Here is an 18,460-nt window from a genome sequence, read left to right on the forward strand (position 1 = left end):
CCTGGAGTCAGTGGCTGGGATGTCATATCTGCAACTGTCTGTCTTTCCCCTGATAATCCCACCCGCTCCCCAACCATCATATGGGGAAGCTTATGTGCCATAGGAAAAACAAGAGCAGCTGAGAGGAAAACAGCCGGGCATGTGCAGAAGAGACGAGATTATACCCGTGTCTGCCCAAGTAGACGTCCACACTCTCCAGGTCCCGACTGAGTCACAGAATTGAACTGGCTTTGTTAGTACAGCTTCATAGAGGAAGAGTTTACAGGTTGTTGTTGTTGCTGCTGGAGACAGAATTTCTGTGTGTAATGGTCCTGACTGTCCCGGAACTCACTTTGTAGACCAGGCTGTCTCAGAACTCACAGAGATCCACCTGCCTCTCTGGGATTAAAAGCATTTACAGATTTACTACAAGCACGTGACACTAATGAGAAATGGAGCCCAGAGAAGTGCACACAGCTATGCCGCTTGGTGTTGTGTTAACACAGGGAGGCAGCAGTGGGTGCCTGACTCCAGGATGCAGGGAGGTCAGAGCAAGATCAAAGTTTTGTATCTTTCCTATTTTTGTTGTTCTTTGAAATTATAATAGAATAATGTCGTTTCTCTCTTTCTTCTTTTTCCTACCTTTAAACCCTCTTATGTGCCATCACCTTGATCTCTTTCAAATCCATGACCTCTTTTCTTTAGTTGTTGTTGGTGGTGGTGGTGGTGTGTATGTTGTGTATGCATTCCTAAATACATAAATGCAACTGTTCAGTATGTATTATTTAACAGGAATGTGTTTTCAAAGCCGAGCATTTGGTAGAAGTGTGCTCTTCCCTGGGGAAGACTATTGAAGATTTTTGGTTTGGTTTTTGTTTTAGTTTTTTAGTATCAAAGTGGATCATTATGAAATAGTATTTCGCTTAGGCTGGATAATTCTGTCCCTCTTGAGGAATGTGGTCTGAACACAAAATCTCTACATTCCTCCTACACTTGGCAAATTTTATTTAAGTACATGTTTAGTAGAAACTAGTAAAGGACAGACGGGGCAGGAGGGGCAGATCTGAGATCCGGGTGTGTGTCAGCAGCCCCTCTGCTGTCTGAACCGGCTTTGTTACCCCAGTGCACTGCCAGGATGTCACTTTCTGACCCTGGGACTGAGCGGGATGAGGGGGAAGTGAGCTATTCTGAGAACCGACTTACTGTTCCTATGAAGAAAAGCCGGATAAAAACAGACGGGATGGAAAGGCTGCCCCCACGCATCAGATTCTGCCAGACAAGGAGTGCTATTGGCTGTTGACTCATGCCTAACAAGCACCCCTTAGAGCTACTTGCTGCTCTTGAAGGGCCAGCGTGGACCAGAAGTGGAAGACGCAGGCTTGTGTCCACACAGCTGCTGGGTCTGTCGCCCTACCAGAAAGGTCTTCTTATCCTGTGCAGGGAGGGGGAATGAAGGAAGAAAGACACCAGAAAGACACAGTTGAACCAAGCCAGCTAACGTGGAAACCCGCTGAGCTTCCGGTCCAAGTTCAGAGATGCCCACGTCCATGCATCCAGAGATCCTTAGGAAACCACGTGCCATCCTCCCACAGAGGCCAGAAAGAAGGGGCTGGAATGCTTTGCTGGGTTTGGAGAGCCCAGGCTAGAGTTACAGACCAAGCTGGCCAAATGTGTCTATGCTGGGCAAAGCCAATGAGATGATTGCTGATGGCCAAACAGATTTTCCCTTTTTTTCTAATCAATGGACATAAGGTCTTGGTTCAGAAAGATGAATAGGTCTAGAGGGCTGACAAACAGCGTCATGTGTGTAATCAATGCTACTATGCACTCAACATTTGATGAAGAGAGAGTTGGCATAATAAAGACAGCTGCCACCAAGCCTAATGGCACGAGTTCAATCCCTAACACCCACAAGGCGGAAAGAGAGAACCAACTCCTATAAGTTGTCCTCTGACCTCCACTTTCATGTCAGGGCATACATGTGCATATGCACGCACAGTTTTCTTAATGTAAAAAGATTAACTTGGTTAAGAGAGTAGTTCTTGTATTCTAACCTCAGTTGAATTCATGCCTGTGTGTTTGAACCCTTGCCTCTTTCCTATATGTAAACGGCACACATGACAAACTACCTGACTCCATCTTCCCTGTTATCTTACCGCCCCTGCAGTACAAGGAGACCAACACCCTCATCAACACCATCCTTGAGGTTCAGCCAAGATCCTCCTCGGGTGGCGAGGGGAAGAGCAATGATGAGATCGTCCAGGAGCTTGTTGCTTCAATCCGGACCAGAGTTCCAGGTAAGAAATATTTGCTGGCACCCACCCGTGACGGGAGCTTTCGGAACAAACCCGGAGAACTAAATGGTAAGCAGATGTGGAGGCTTAATTTCCTTCATAGACTTCTCTCTCCCTGGAGAGCTCACCTCACGTGGAGTTCCCCATTCCTGTCTGGAAACCTGCTGCACCCCAGCAGCCCACCTGCAAGGATCGAGAGGAGCGACCGCCCACACGACTTCAGCCAGGCTTTGCTCCGAGCTGAATCTAACATTAGAATCAGCTCGGAGTAGCTGCTGGCAATGCATGGCAGCTTGTTAACCTTAAATTTTGACATCGAGTCCTTTGTTGCACTAAGCATTTTAAATGCTTGTGTCTTGGACAGCACAGATGGGGCCATTTCCATCATCATATAAAGCTTTGTTAGAGCCCTGTCCTCAAATCCACCTCAGTATTTTCTTGACTCAGGAGAAATGGCTACTTTAACCTTATTTGCTAGTAATTTATGGAATCTTTCTGAAGGATCACGAGAGAGTTACTCTCCCACTTCCCTGAGACTGACAATATAGTTACGTCCCTAGATCGATTGTTCATGAGCAGAAGTGATGTCATAACAAGGGAGCGAAAACTGAGGTAGAGAAGCAGAGCCCCTGACAGAGTCCTGGCAGTACTCTAAAGGCTTCTGGCTGAAAAGGATTCGTGTGACCCAGGAAGAATCCTGATATTCCCCAACCCACAAGGGGCAGGCCCCCAAAACAGAATGTCCACTTGGGCAGGGAGTTTTGTTTATGTTGAAGAAAACTGCCAGTTAGTTTAGGGAGCAGCTTCTTCTAAATAAACACAATGGGGAGGGGGAGTAGCCGTGATGCGAAGATGAGGGCGGTGGAGACAGTGGGCTTTCTCCAGATGCCCACTGACGCAGACATTTCTACCCATGGTAAAGCTCACACGTACACTCTGAAGTGGGAAGCACGCTTCATGGAGTTTATGCTTTCCCTGTGAAATGAGAAGCAGGCCATCTGCCACGGTTGAGAGCAAAAGGTCCAACCACTCCACAGAACTTAGGGGCTTGAAATGCCCCTGGGGTGCAGGGGAGACAGTAAGGCTCGTGTAACCACAGCCCTGTGGTCCACAGAGACAGCAGAGAGATGGTCCTCCAGCGGCCCGATTGTAAAGGCTCAGGAAAGAATCCGGTCTGTGTGCAGCGTATCTTAGAACCCCTTATCTGCTCACTCATGCTGCAGACATTCAAGGAAAATGCAGTTCTTTCCTTCATCCTAGCCCATGTGGCTCATTTGGACCTCCGTTTTGTAGGACTGGGGTTGGAAGGACATATCATTCCCCCTCCAGTTTGACTCCAGTCTTTGAGTGATGCTCAGTAACTTGGGATAAAGTCAAGTCTCTCTCCGCCTCTGTCTCCCAGTCCCACCCCCTCCTTTCCTGGAAGTAGTGTGGGTCTACAGGGAAGAACAGGATTTACGCACTTATATTCAATGGGCGGTGCCGGGGCTGGGAGGGGTAGAGGGAGTGGGTCCCCAGCCCTCTGGCCTGTGGATTGTCACTTGTCAAATGAGCCATCACTATGGTGGGTAGCATTTGCCACCAAGGTATTCGGAGTTGTGTTTTTCTAGTTCTGCCAAAGCGAAATGTATCTTGTGTGAAGTCGGTTCTCTCCCTTTAACTGGGTCTGACTCGGGGATTGAACTCGCGTTAGGAGGTTTAGCAGCAGGCACCATTACCCACTGACCCATCTGCCCAACCCCAGGTATATTTTCTTAAGCCTCCCTGTCACTCCTCCACACCCCCCGTGGAGAGTGACTCCCAGGATCCCCTCACTCAGACCTGCAGGCTCCAAGCCACACTGACTTCTGTTCCACTCGCTTAGGCTCAGATCTTCCCCCATGGTTACCAGAAAGGGAACCGCCTGCCCTTCACTTGGGTACATGCATGCCTTCCTTCCACACTACCCCAGTCAGGGTCTCTTGTGCTCTACCTCCCTGTGGCCAAGCCAAAGTTCAAACGGGCACAGAAGACTAGCACCGCCATGACAGGGAGTGAAATACTGATTCCCTCTGTCTCTCTCTCTCTCTCTCTCTCTCTCTCTCTCTCTCTCTCTCTCTCTCTCTCACACACACACACACACACACACACACACACATTTTTCTCTGGTTCCCATTCGTTTAAGCCTTATTGTTTTGTGACTGATTGTATGTAAACACAGGTGGATCATCAGAGACTTGTAAGTTTTAAAAATGGTGTCAAATTTAAGCTCTTGCTTAAATAATGAGAGAAAATAGCTTTAGAAAAAAATATGTAACAAGAAGCCAGGCCCGGTGAGAAGGCTCCGTGGGTAAAGTGCCCATCTGGCAAGCCTGAGGGCCTGTGTGCACACAAAGGTGGAAGGAGAACAAACCCCTCAGAGTTGCCCTTTGACCCCCCACAGGCACGTCATGGCATGCATATACCTGTACTCACATGTCCTGTGAAAACCCAGCAGTAATACACACAATATTTTAAAGGAGAATCCCATGACAGTAGTAGTGTTGTGAGGATGGAAATCAAGGATGTTTGGTCTGAGAAGCCAACCGTGTGTGTTTCAGAAGTCCTGCAAATGGAGGGAGCTTCCGAGAGCCTTTTTGTCAAGGACGCTCAAGGCCGCCTGGACTCTCTGACCACCGTCCTTGGCCAGGAAGTGGACCGGTTCAACAACCTGCTGAAGTTGATACATGTATGAGTTCTTCCCTCCACCTTTGCCTCTGGGTAGCTGAGTCTTATGGAAAACGCTAGAAAAACACAAGTGTGCTTAGAAGCCTCTGTCCTAGCGTTTCTAAGCTTCTGTTTGGCTGTACTATCCTCAGACCCAGGCTGTGTATGGTTGAGTATTTCCTTGTCCTATAAGTGGCTGTGTGAACATGTGACATTACAAACCCCTAAGCTCCTCACTGACCTGCCTTAAAGTTTTAGAATTACTGTCGGGGCTGGAGAGATGGCTCGGCGGTCAAGAGCACTGGCTGCTTGCTCTTACAGAGGACCTGGGTTCAATTCCTGGCACCCACATGGCAGCTCACAGCCACCTATAATATCAGTCCCAGGGGATCAGTTTCCCTCTTCTAGCTTCCACAGGCACATATGTGGTACGCATGCATATACACAGGCACACATGCATATACACAGGCACACAACACTTAAGCACATAAAATAATAGAACACATAGATTTACTTTAAAAAAAAATAAAGACAACACATGAGGAGTAATACCAAGGTTGTCTTTGCCACATGCATGTACACACACATGCTCAGTTACACACATAAGAACTGTGAAAGCCATTGTCCCCTCACCCCAGTAATTATGCCTGTAATAATCTTTTTTCTTCTCCCAGATTTCTCTAGAAACACTCAACAAAGCCATTGCTGGACTTGTGGTGATGTCCGAAGAAATGGAAAAAGTGTATCAGAGTTTCCTCAACAACCAGGTTCCCTCTCTTTGGTCTAACACAGCCTACCCATCGCTGAAGCCGCTGGGATCATGGGTCAAAGACCTTATTCTGAGGACTGCATTCGTGGATGTACGAGAGATTTCACTTGTGTGGGTTTTGATGGATTGACTGCTTGTCTGGCCCTAAATTCTTCAGGGAGCACTGAGTAGCAACTGTTAGGAATCATTTGATTCTGGAGAAACAGAACCTTCCAGTATGGCTTCACGTTGAAAGTCTTAAGTAGATTATAATGCCATTTTCCCTAAGCTTTTATCTATATATTGGTTTTCAACTTCAGGCCATTCCTGAGGCTTTAGCTGCAGTGTATGGCTCATAGTAAGGTGCAAACATGACATGGCTCCACATAGCCAGACGTGCGTTCGCTGCCCTAGCCTCTTGTCTCTCGTGGTTTCAGGCTGAAGGGGAATGGGCCAGCAGTAATATGAGGGGCGGGGTTAGATGCCACATCGATTAGAAGCCACCCCCCCCAACACAGCTCTCACTTAGATGGTGTGTTCACCTCAGAAATGAAGTGCCTCATGAAATCATGTCTCTCCCTCAGCTGTGGCTCAAAAGAGGACGGCCCAAGTCCTTCTGGATTTCCGGGTTCTTCTTCCCTCAAGGATTCCTCACAGGTACTGGTGCCTCCCCTAGGAAAGCCTCATGGGAAAGGTCGTGGCTGCCAAGGCCTGACTGGCCCTGCTGACCCTGCTGATCTAGGACAATCTAGAATTACTCTTCCTCCATCCCTGGGCGTGGGGGTAGGGTATAGATGCTCCCTGGTAAACTAATCCTTGCCCCTCGCTGGTGATCTATGCTTGGGTTTGATTTAGGCTAAATCCATGAATAGAAAGCTCTCGGTTCAACTCTCCTTGTGACAGAACCCTCCTATCCCCTAACCTCCTTCCGAGCTTTCAGCCACTGTTCCCCGTACATGCCCCAGCTCTGGGCAGCTTCCTCTCTCTCAAAGAGACTTTCTATTTTGAGACAGGGTCTCCTGTAGCCCACATCACCTTGACTTCATTGTACAGTCAAGGATGACCTTGTTCCTAATCCTACTGCCTCCAGACAATGCTGGGGATTGAGCCCAGAGCTTTGTGCATCTAGGCAAGCACACTTCCCACTGAGCAACATCCCAAGTATAAGAAATACTCTTGATATCCATTCATTAATCCTAGCAGACTTGCCTGTTAAGTCCCAGAGGGATGCAGACCATGGGCTTCTGGACACCCAATCCTCAGTTTGTCTCATTTCTATTCCCCGATAAACAGCGCATATAAGCAAGCTGGTCAAAATTCTGATTTAGGCAGACTTACCTTCAAACTTTCTCATGAGTTTGTCTCTCATGGCAGGGCAATAGCCTTGAAGCTTAGTTCTCCTGCCCTTTGTTTATGGTTTGTTTACTCATTTGTTTTTTTGTTTGGGGTTTGTTGGGGTTTTTTGCATGGATTTTTGTTTTTTGTTTGTTTGTTTTGGGGGGGCTGGTTGGTTAGTTGATTGGTGAGTGAGTGAGTGAGTGAGTGAGTTAGTGAGTTAGTGACTTAGTTTTTTGGGGCAGAGTCTCATTATGTAGCCCTGGCTAGGCTGGAGCTCACTATGGAGACTAGGCTAGCCTTGAATTTACAGAAATCTGCCTGCTTCTGCCTCCAAAGTGCTGGATTTATAAGTGTTTATTACCATACAGAGTATGTTTGTTCTATACTTTTGTGAATGTGTGTGTGTATGTGTGTGTGTGTGTGTGTGTGTGTGTGTAGCAAGTATTTGTATATGCTTGTATGTGCAGATGCCTATGGAGGCCAGAAGAGGCTGTTGGATTGCTCTATCACTGAAGTTATATATGTGGTTGTGAGTTACCTGACATAGATACTGGGAACTGGACTTGGGCCTCTGCAAAAATAACAAGTGCTCTTAACCACTGAGTCATCTCTCCAGCCCCCTTTCCTCTCTTCTTAATCATGACATAAATGTATACACCCTTTGGGTCCTTAACCACCCCCTCCCCAAGATGATTCCAGGCTTCTATAAGAAGACTTTCTGCACCCCAATAAGCCTCTTCACCAACACAATAATCCATATCAGACCAAATCAAACCAAATTAGAAAAAGCCCAGGTTTAATAGATACCAATGCTCCTGGGTGGCCTTCCAGCCCCCAAGAGAGGAGAAAGGGAAGGAAGATCAGAAAACCATGTTCTCTGGGATACAATTTAAATACCCTGTGGAAATGGCCTTCAGCATCTTTGGGGAGGGGTCATCATTTGGCCGGCTTTCTCAGAGGTAGAGTCTGGACTGAGGCAACTCTCGGGGGAGAGGCCTTGGGATGGAACTTCCACCCAAACATTCCCGACTCTTTGGGTATATGGATGCCAGGGCTGGGGTGATGCTTCCACCCAAACACTATACTCTATGAACTAATTCCATGTAGACATTTGTTAACAGTTTCAGTTTCTTTTTAAATTATTTTTCCTTATATTTATTTGTTTGGAGGGAGGGAAGGAGGGAGGAGAGGTATGTATGTCACAAGACAGATGTGGAGGTCAGGGGACACCTTGCTGGAGTTGGTTCTCTCCTTCCACTGTGTAGGTTCTGGGGATCAAACTAATCAGGCTTGCAGCAAGTGCCTACACCTGCTGAGTCATCCCGCCCAGGCCCAGTGAGGGTTTCTATGGAGAGGACGCTCTCTGATGCTATCACAGCAGGGTGAACGGGAGCACGAGCAGTAGTACCTGTGGAAGAGCAATGCGCCTTAAAAGACCAACCTTTTTCTACCTTCAGGAACTCTTCAGAACCATGCTCGAAAATATAATTTGCCTATAGATGAACTGAGTTTCAAGTATAACATGATTCCAGTCTACCGAAATCAAGCCTCGGTGATAGAAGCGGCCAAGGACATTAAGTTTGGAGAACAACTGCCCATGGACCTGCAGGTATTGTCCACTTTACTGCATGGCAAAGCTTCTCTCCCACTGTCAGTGGAGAGTTGAGAGAGTCTCTCCTGCCCCACCACCCCCATTTGCAGAAGTGGGAGAAGAGGGTGGCACCCAACCCCAAAGGCCAGCACCTCAGCAGCAACTGGACAGGAACTTCTCAAATGTAGGCCAATTTATAGAAATGTTTTCTTCATAAAGTTATATTATTTAGATTCAGACAGCAGTAGTCTCCATCGTACAGGGGCAGTATAATAAGACATTGAAAACAGAGTTTCAAAATGAAACAAACTTGGGTTTGAATCCTGGCTCTACCCTTCACCATCCACGCATGCTGAAACAATTGCTTACACTTTGGTGTTCTCATCTATAAATTGTGGCTGGTGGGAGCTGGTGGGGGCTGGAGAGATGGTTCAGTGGTTAAGAGCACTGCTGCTCTTCCAGAGATCCTGAGTTCAATTCCCAGCAACCACATGAAGGCTCACAACCATTCATAATGAGATCTGGTGTCCTCTTGTGGCCTGCAGGCAGACATACAGGCAGAGCACTACGTACATAATTTTTAAAGTCTTTTTAAAATAAATAGGTTGGGACTGATGACAGGACTCGAAGAATGAAGAGGCACGTGTCATATAGGCAACACAAAGTTCACTCACAACAACCCACTACGCTATTATAGACTAAATTTGTCTGCAGCAGCCACTCAGCCCCCTCCTGTTGCCTTGATTTCCCTTCTAACGTTAAGCACAGTAAATAGCTAATAGGTGTGTGCTATAGGGTCAGTCTTAATGGTTTTCACACTCATCAGATGGTAATAGAGATATGTAATCTATCTCCTAGAAGGGTCCCCAGATCCTCAGGGGGCCTTGCTGCGAAGGATGGATGATAATTCCAGCCCTTATCTCCCTCTGCTTCTCAAGAGGAAAAGAGAAGTCATTACTCATCATGTCAGATGGACTAAAGTAGCCATCACTGGGTTTTCCAGAGGCATCCCCAATTCTGCATCATGGTAGGGTGTGGACAGTATCAAATTCAGTACCAAACAGGTCAGGGTGTCCACCCTCTCAGATCTCTAGGGTACCTCTCTCTAAAATGCAGTAATAGAAACCACTGTTTTTAGGGGTGTTTGGTGAAGCGGTGGGACACAGACAGTGTGGCTCAAACTCTAATCCCTTCTCCTCCACTCACCCCTAAACTTCTGAGTATCTTTCAGTTGCCCTCTCCTGAAGATGGAGTTCTTGTTCATGGGATGTTCATGGATGCTTCTCGGTGGGATGATCAAGAGATGGTCATAGAGGACGCACTGCCAGGACAGATGAACCCCATGCTGCCTGTAGTTCATTTTGAACCACAACAAAACTACGAGCCAATCCAAACACTCTACCACTCCCCACTCTACAAGACAGGAGCACGGGCAGGAACACTTTCAACTACAGGTGAGGATGCTCTTAGATTTGTACATTAGACTGGAGGGACGGGCCAGCAGTTAAGAGTACCGGCTGTGGCTTTTACAGAGAACCTAGGTTTGAGTCTCAGCATCCCAAGATGGCTGACAACTATCTGTAATTCCAATTCCAGAGGATCCAGTGCCCTCTTCTGGCTTCCAGGGGCACTGCACACATATGCTGCCCAGACAAGCAGGCAAGACACCAATATACATAAAAACAAATAAGTATATTTTAAATAAAAATCTCACTCAAAACCCAAATACTGCTGCTGGGCATGGTGACACAAGCCTTTAATCCCAGCATAAGCAGAGAGCCTGTGAATTCCAGGCCAGCCTGACCTACATGGTGAATTCCAGACTCACCAGAGGTACATAGAAAGACTGTGTCTCAAAAAATTAAAGAAAAAAGAAAAAAGCCAGATGCTGGTCACTCAGTCAGTATACCTGCATGCACAACATCCTGTGTGAAACCCTCAGCGCTGTGTAAAACTGTGTGTGGTGTTGTGCTAATGGTATGCTAATCCCAGCACTCTTGGTCAAGGCAAGATGATTAGAAGTTCAAGATCATCTTCAACTACTTAGCAACTTCGTGGGGCTAGCCTGGACTGTGAGACTCTCTCTCTCTCTCTCTCTCTCTCTCTCTCTCTCTCTCTCTCTCTCTCTCTCTCTCTTCCCCCCTCCCTCTATCTCCCTCTCTCTCTCTCCCTCCCTCTCTCTCTCTCTCTCTCTCTCTCCCTCTATCTCCCCCCCTCTCTCTTTCTCTCTCCCTCTATCTCCTCCCCTCTCTCACACACACACATCTGGACTGGAAGTGAAGCTCAGTTATAGAACACTTGCCTGGCATGGAAAGCTCATGTGTTCAATGCCTAGGAGAGACAAAAAAAGTGAACTCTGCCAAAAAAAAAAATGCTGACTGTGATTCACTAAGAAATTTATTGGTCCAGTTAACTAGATTTAAGATGGAAGTACCTGTGCTGGAGAGATGACTCAGCAGTTAAAATCATTTGCTGCTCTTGCAGAGGGCTGGAATTCCATTTTGAGCACTAATATTAGCCTGTAACTCCAGCTCCAGAGGAACTGTCTCCCTCTTAAGGCCTCTTCAGACATGTGCACTCATATGCACATACCCCTATATAGATACACACACACACGTAGGTAAATAAAAATAAAAAGAAAACACGTTTATAAATGTTGAAGTTGTATTTGTAGTAATGCTGGGTGTACATGTATATCATAAACTTAGTGTTTGCTTCTGTTAGACCCTAGGGAGTAGAAAAAAGAGTTTAATGGGCAGAGACTTCCAGGTCCAAAGTGATGGACTGAAGAGGCACTAAAAGCACTCCCTTGCCAAATAAAATCTGGCCATTTTAAAATGAGCTAAGTGGAAAGCTGTGTTACAACACTCTAAATGAACCTGAGCTACAGTCCTCACAAGGAGGCAGAGAGAAAGAAAGCCATCTCTACAGATAATATGAGAGCCTGTGGGCCAGTGAGATGGCTCAGGGGGTAAAGGCTCTTTCCACCAAAACCTGAGTTTGATCCCCAAGACCCACATGATAGAAGGCAAGAACTGAATCCCACAAGTCACCCTCTGACTCACATCTGTGCCATGTTTTGTGCAGATGCACACACACACACACACACACACAATAATAAATGTAGCTTCTTTAAAAGAACAATAACTTTTTCAAAAAGAAAGAGACTGCTGAAGAATATGCTGAGAAAACCCTTCAAAATACAGCATAGTGTGGGGAAAATCTGACATTGTGTAAAGACCTCAATACCTCATATTTATCTAGCAGGCAACTTCAGAGAAAGTAAGAAAACAGGAGAGGGAATATTGGCAAGGAAAAGCAACTGGTGGTCCCCTAAAACTAAAGAATTGTCCTTGAACTCAGAAATCTCATCAAGTGGGAGGGAGGGATGCTTTTTAAAATGGGACATGGGAAAGGATGCATGGATATTTGCAAAGTGTTCAGGGCAGTATCCAGCACACAGCTAATACTGTCTGAGCAAACCAGGCACTGAACAACGTTCATGATAAAAATTCTTAGGAGATTACTAGACTGGTCTGGGGAATTCTTTAACCTAGTGATGGTTACCGTCTAAATTTGAGTTTCTATTGCTGTGAAGAGACACCATGATCATGGCAAACCTTATAAAGGAGAACATTTAATTGGGGCTGGCTTTCAGAGGTTCAGTTCATTATCATCACAACAGGAAGCAAGGCAGCATGCAGGCACACGTGGTGATGGAGAGGTAGCTGAGAGTTCTGCAGGCAACAGGAAGTGAACTATATCCCACACTGGGTGTAGCTTGAGCTTATGAGACCTCAAAGCCCACTTCTACAGTGACACACTTCCCCCAACAGGGCCACACCTCCTAATAGTGCCAATTCCTATGGGCCAAGCATTCAAACATATGAGTCTCTTGGGGCCATACCTATTAAAATCACCACAGTTAACTAGAAAGGGCAATTTGTTAGGGCACCTGAACACCAATACTGCTTTCTCCCTAGATATGAGTATGAACTTTTGAGTGACAAGATTGGATACAAAACTCATGAGCTCCTCTCCTTTAGAGATGGTGTCCTAGTTCTTTTGTGCTACTTAAATCTAACATTGCAGCCAAAAGCAACCTAGGGGCGGAAAGGCTTTATTTGACTGATACTTCCAGGTCACCATCTGTCATTGTGGGAAGTCAGGGCAGTAACTGAAGGCAGGAACATGGAAGCAGGAATCACGGAGGAATGTTGCTTGCTGGCTTGGTCACAGGCTCATGTTTAGCTTTCTTATATAGCCTGGGACTACCAACCTAGGGTTAGCACTTCCCAGGGTGGGTTGGACCCTCTTACATCATTTAATAATCAAGATAATTCCCACTGACTTGCAACAGGCCAATCTTACCTAGGCAATTCCTCAATCAAGAATTTCTTCTCAGGTGTCTCTGGGCCATGGCAGGTTGAAAATTAAGACTAACCAGGACCAAGGGGCCATATATTAAATCCTTTCCGCTGTAATGTAAGTCATCATGAAAGAGTTCTAATATAACACAACCTTGGCCTCAGGAATGCAATGACCAAACTTCAAGCACTCACTGCACTCGGCATGGCCTCTGGGAGGCTGTTGGAAGCTTCTCGGTGTAGAAAGTCAAGCTGACCTCATAACAGATGTGTTGTGGTCTCTGTGTGCTAGCTCACATCCAACTGACCTCGGTGGTATCAACTCAACCATCATCACTGGTTAAAGGAAGCATCAGCGCCCGGCTGCTGGCTGCACCTCAGCACTACCCAGAAAGCCTTGGCCAAAACAATAAGAACATGAAATGAGAACTTGGATTTGGAAAGAGGAAACAAAACTGTTATTTGCCTACATAATTGATCACATGGAAAAAGCCAAAGAATTTACAGAAAAGGGTCAACTACAAATGATAGTAAAAAACAACCGCTGTGTAACCATCAGCAGAATTATTGGTGGAGAACTCTTGTTCAGCAGTTTGAAGTCCTGAGTTCAATCCCCAGCACTGACAAAATGTTAAGAACTCAACAGGATTCAGTCTTCGTGCTAGCACACACCTTTAACCCCAGCATTCGGTAGCCAGGAACAGGGGGAATATCGGTAGCCTGAGCTACATGGTAAGCAGGCCAGCCAGAGCTACACAGTTAGACCCTATCTCCCAACAAATTAACAAACAAAAACAGTCAATAGAATCCCTATGTTCCATCGAAAACAAATGGAAACAAAAAGTAAAAGAAAAGGTCTGGCTCCACTAAGAACCCAGTCAGTCAGACTAGGAGCAAACCCGACAAGAACAACGTAGCTTGTGGCTCCTGAGGTCAGCACAGCAAGACTCATGAATAAGTGAAGAGCCTGAGCCATGTCCACAGTGCGAAGAGTCGATGTTATCAGGATCCCAACTCCCTCCTCAATTAATCTCCGAATTTAAAATGCTCTCATAAAATTTTTGAGAGAACTAACTCTTCTGGTGCTTGTGTGAAATGGAAACAAAGAACAGCAGCACTTCCTTTGAGTAAAATAAAACAGGAGGTCTGTTTCTAACAGATGCAGCCACGGTAGTGGTGCACAACAGTGTGCCACCACCCCAGGGCTCAGCAGGTCCACCGGACGCTCCCTGGAGAGAGAGCCAGAGCAGCTGTGGGTCTGTGGGGACCTGAAGTGATAGCAGGCCAGGGATGGAGAAAATAGTCCACAAGTGGTGCTGGAGAACGTTTAGGTTTAGGTTCTCGCCTCATATTACATACGAAAACTTCAGTTAGCCCTGGAGAGGTGGCTCAGCAGGGAGCACCAGTTGTCACTCTTGCAGAGGACTGGAGTTCAGTCCCAGAACCCACATCAGGTGGTTCATGACAACCTGTGATTCTCTCTCCAGGGCCTTTGATGCCCTCTTCTGGCTGATAGGCACATACCTGCAGATACAGATTTTAAGTTAGATCATTGATAGGTATTTGAGGCTTAGTCACCAAATTTTAAAATGCTTAGCTCCTAATGAAATGGTTGTGATAATCACCAGTGACTGCTCAGCCCCTGAAAAGTCAATCAGGTGTGGGCATGCTTCCTAACGGAGGTCCAGACCACAGGGAACTGACCTTACCAAAGCACTCAGCCATGGATGTAAGCACATCTCTGTCTAAGCTTCCTTCACAAGTCCAGAGCCCGGGGAATCTAGTGGGGCCAACAGCCTGGTTGTGCCAACAAATATATTGTAGTGGGCGGTAAAGAGGCAGGGAGGGGGACTTAGAATTCAAGGGGATTTAGGGCACACATCATTGCTGTGAGGTGGAGCCCTCACTTGAATTCTCAAACGGTCAACTACCAATGCACTATATGTAATAGTGGGGGTGCATGTGTTATCTGTATATGCACACTTGGAAAAATTTGAACATCTATTAGAAATTAACATCTTAGCTGTGATAGTTGTTGAGTCTTTTGGAATCATGATTGAGACATGTGCTAAAATAAGTGCAGCAAAAATGGTCACCTGGTATTTGCTTCAGAACCATCGAGGCTACGTGAGGAAGTGTATAAGGAGAGATAGCCAACGAGGAGTGTTTATGTTTCCATCTGTCCACAAAGGGGAAAACTGCATATGATCAAACGCGAACAGTGACCCTAGCTAATGTCAGGCTAACCAGCGTGTTCCAGCAGCCTCTCCATATGTCTTAGAACGACATGATAATGCTGTTTGGAAACTGGACAAATGACTGTCCAATCTCTTGTTAGCTGAGGCAGCATAAAGAAGATGAAAGCAGGCAGGCTCCTTGATAATGGAGACTGGAAATATTCTCACATAGAAAATGTGTTTCTTCACCTCAGAGCGAGTTCAGCTAAGGACCTGTGCAGGCCCTGGTCCTGCCTGCAGGCAGCAGCTTTCCCTGAGCAGGCTCTGTAGTCCTAAAGCCCATTTGATAGCCTCTGTTCAAGCACCCTAATCCTCTGGGAGATGCAGCCTTTATTTCTGCATCCTTTTCTTTCTTATTTATTCATTCCTTTCTTTTGAGGCAGGGTCTCACTGTGTAACTCTGGCAGCTTGGAACTTGCTATGTAGACCAGACAAATTCACAGAGATCCACCTGTCTCTGCCTGCCTAATGCTGGGGACAGATGTGAACCACCACACCCAGACTTCAATTTATTTTTAATTATGTTTATTTGTGGTGGGCGTGTGGAGAATATGTACACCTGCATGCACATCCCCACAGGGACCAGAAGAGGGCATGAGATCCCTTGGAACTGGAGTTACAGGGGGCTGTAACTGCCTGACACTGGTGTTCATATATACACACTCCTAACCATTGAGCAATCTCTCCAACCCTCCTACATCCTTTTCTTACACACATTCAGCTGCCATTTACCTTCTAGTTGTCCTACTTCTGCAGCTACAAATATCCTCCATTCCCCTGGTCTCCCCAGACCAGTTTCTCTCCACCCACTGGGTCCTGCTCACCAGCTCCTGCAGCCGCTTATGAACTAACCATCCTGAGGCTTAACATTAATTACATACCCTTTGGCCTATTAGCTCAGGCTTCTTATTAACTAACTCACTCTTACATCTTAAATTAACCCATTTCTATTATTTTATATTTTACCATGAGGCTCATGGTTTGTTACCGCTTGCTTCTTGGGCAGCTACGTGGCATCTGCCTGACTCCGCCTGACTCCTCTTCTATCTCTGCTTGGGCTTCCCGCCTTGCTCTATTCTGCCCTGCCTTAGGCCAAAACAGATTCTTATTTAAGCAATGGTAATAAAACCCTTTCACACCATACAGAGGGGATCCCACTTCCCCCTCATTAGCAGCCCACCTTTGCTTTCTTTAAACACAGCCCACAGTACAGCAACTGTGCACTTGCTGTAACCATCCTGTTTTGTCAGAAGCACAAGACCTCTGACGTCAGCCCTCCAGGATCCTGGTCCAAGTGGATATGTGACATGAGCCACACACATCTATCCCAATCATCTCCACTTGATGGAGATGGTTATTGTCTAACTCTGAGTCATCACAGAGTATACTGTACGGTGAACCCCTTAGGAAACAGTGGTGAGAGGCTTTGGGAAGGCAGCTAAATTCATTTCTGACCAACAGAGAACTGATTCCACCTAAACAGACAGTGACTGTAGGGGTTTGGTTATGTCCCAAGTCCTTCTCCAAACCTGGAGCCTCATGTGTTCGAGGCGCTGATTGCCTATGGGGACATATACACTGAGCTGGCACCCAAAGAAGCATGAAGAAAGGAAATGTGACCTTAAAAGGGGGTGGTTAACCAGTAAATACATTAGAACACTGTCTAGCTTGGCTGGCCATTGAACTTGGGTTGTCACACTTGAAAGCCTGGTATTCAATGGGACACGATATCAAAGAGAAGGTAGAAGTATCCTCTGCTGGGTACACCACCCTTCCCTGATGTTCATCCACACTGATGGCATCTGAGAAAACAGCACTGAAAGAAGCAGTTCCCACCTGCGGACAATAGCATCTTTTCAATACCCCCTCAGTGGCATGGAAAGAACACTTTGAGTGACTTTTTCTATTGAATGACTGAACACTGAAGACAGAATGCCTGTCATTATGCTTATTTATTTCAGGATCCCAAGACCCTTCCAGTGCAGGATGGAATGCAGGATGCATGGATGGATGATGGGTGGATGGATGGATGATGGGTGGATGGGTGGATGATGGATGGATAGATGAATGAATGGATGGATGGATGGATGGATGGTGGATGGATGGATGGATGGATGATGGATGGGTGGATGATGGATGGATGGGTGGATAGATGGATGGATAGATGGATGGATGATGGATGGATGATGGGTGGATGGATGGATGGATGGATGGATGGGTGGATGATGGATGAATGAATGGATGGATGATGGATGGATGGATGGATGGATGGATGGATGGATGGATGACCACATGAATAGATGCCCTAACTACTGTTAGATACCCCTAAGTCCCACTGAAATGTCAGGCCTAAATCTCAGCCCAGTGACCTAGATTCAGACTACAGAGAAGCTGAAACGTACTCATCAGTTATAAAGTCTAAGCAGGCAGACCCGAAAGCTCCATGCTTCTAAAACCTCATTCTGTATGGCATGAAACTGGGACCTTCGGGGACTGTGCCCAGCATCTTCTGGTTCAGCCAGGTCTCTCAGTATCTCATCTCTGTGAATCCAGAGGTTACTCTCTAATCAACAGCTCTTCTCTCCCACCCCACCCCCACCCCTCTGGTGTCCTTTTCTAGGTCATTCCACCAACTTCGTGGTGACCGTCCTCTTACCCTCCAAGCGGCCCAACGACTACTGGATCTCCAAGGGATCCGCGTTGCTCTGCCAGCTGAGTGAGTGATGGGGCCGTGCTCATCCAGAGGTCCTCCCTGATGGGGAGAAAGTGACTTCTAACCTGACCTAAGTGTACCTGCTGCAGCTGTTGTTTCTCCCATGACCAAAAATAAAGTGGTTTTGCGTTGTTCTTCTTGGAAATCCCAGCTATGACGTGGAGGTGACGGATTTACACATCCCCTAGTAAACGCACTCCCCAACTCCATGTGGAAGCCAGACTGCTTCTCTTTAGTGTGTGGTTCAGAGCCCTGGGAAGAACAAGGAGTCGGCTCCTTCTTCACACAGGCTCCCTTCCTTGTCACACTTGTATGAGAGCCCAGAGTGCATGTTGGACACATGCCCCAGATACTTCTCTTTCTAGACTTAAATAAAGCTCTCAAAAGCCTAACATGTAGAAGGACAGTCCAGTAATAGCAACAACCATCAGGGGTGTCCAACCTTTTGACATTCTGACATGGCCTTGTCACCCACAAAGTTCACCTTTGAAAACTGTGCAATCAAATT

General features: G+C 46.5%; 1 protein-coding gene across 1 annotated transcript in view; it reads left to right on the top strand.

Annotated features, from left to right (window-relative positions):
• Dnah6 (dynein axonemal heavy chain 6) overlaps positions 1–18,087 on the top strand; it is a 182,621-nt gene extending 164,534 nt beyond the window's left edge. Inside the window, exons 71-77 of the mRNA XM_075983804.1 lie at positions 2,147–2,276; positions 4,853–4,980; positions 5,633–5,818; positions 6,291–6,363; positions 8,502–8,653; positions 9,867–10,089; positions 17,860–18,087. Of these exons, the coding sequence (XP_075839919.1) occupies positions 2,147–2,276; positions 4,853–4,980; positions 5,633–5,818; positions 6,291–6,363; positions 8,502–8,653; positions 9,867–10,089; positions 17,860–17,963 (996 nt within the window). The 3' untranslated portion in view covers positions 17,964–18,087. The remainder of the gene's footprint in view (positions 1–2,146; positions 2,277–4,852; positions 4,981–5,632; positions 5,819–6,290; positions 6,364–8,501; positions 8,654–9,866; positions 10,090–17,859) is intronic.
• The last annotated feature ends 373 nt before the right edge of the window (positions 18,088–18,460 follow it).

The sequence above is a fragment of the Microtus pennsylvanicus genome, chromosome 8 (genome assembly GCF_037038515.1).
Source record: "Microtus pennsylvanicus isolate mMicPen1 chromosome 8, mMicPen1.hap1, whole genome shotgun sequence".
NCBI classification, from domain to species: Eukaryota; Metazoa; Chordata; class Mammalia; order Rodentia; family Cricetidae; genus Microtus; species Microtus pennsylvanicus.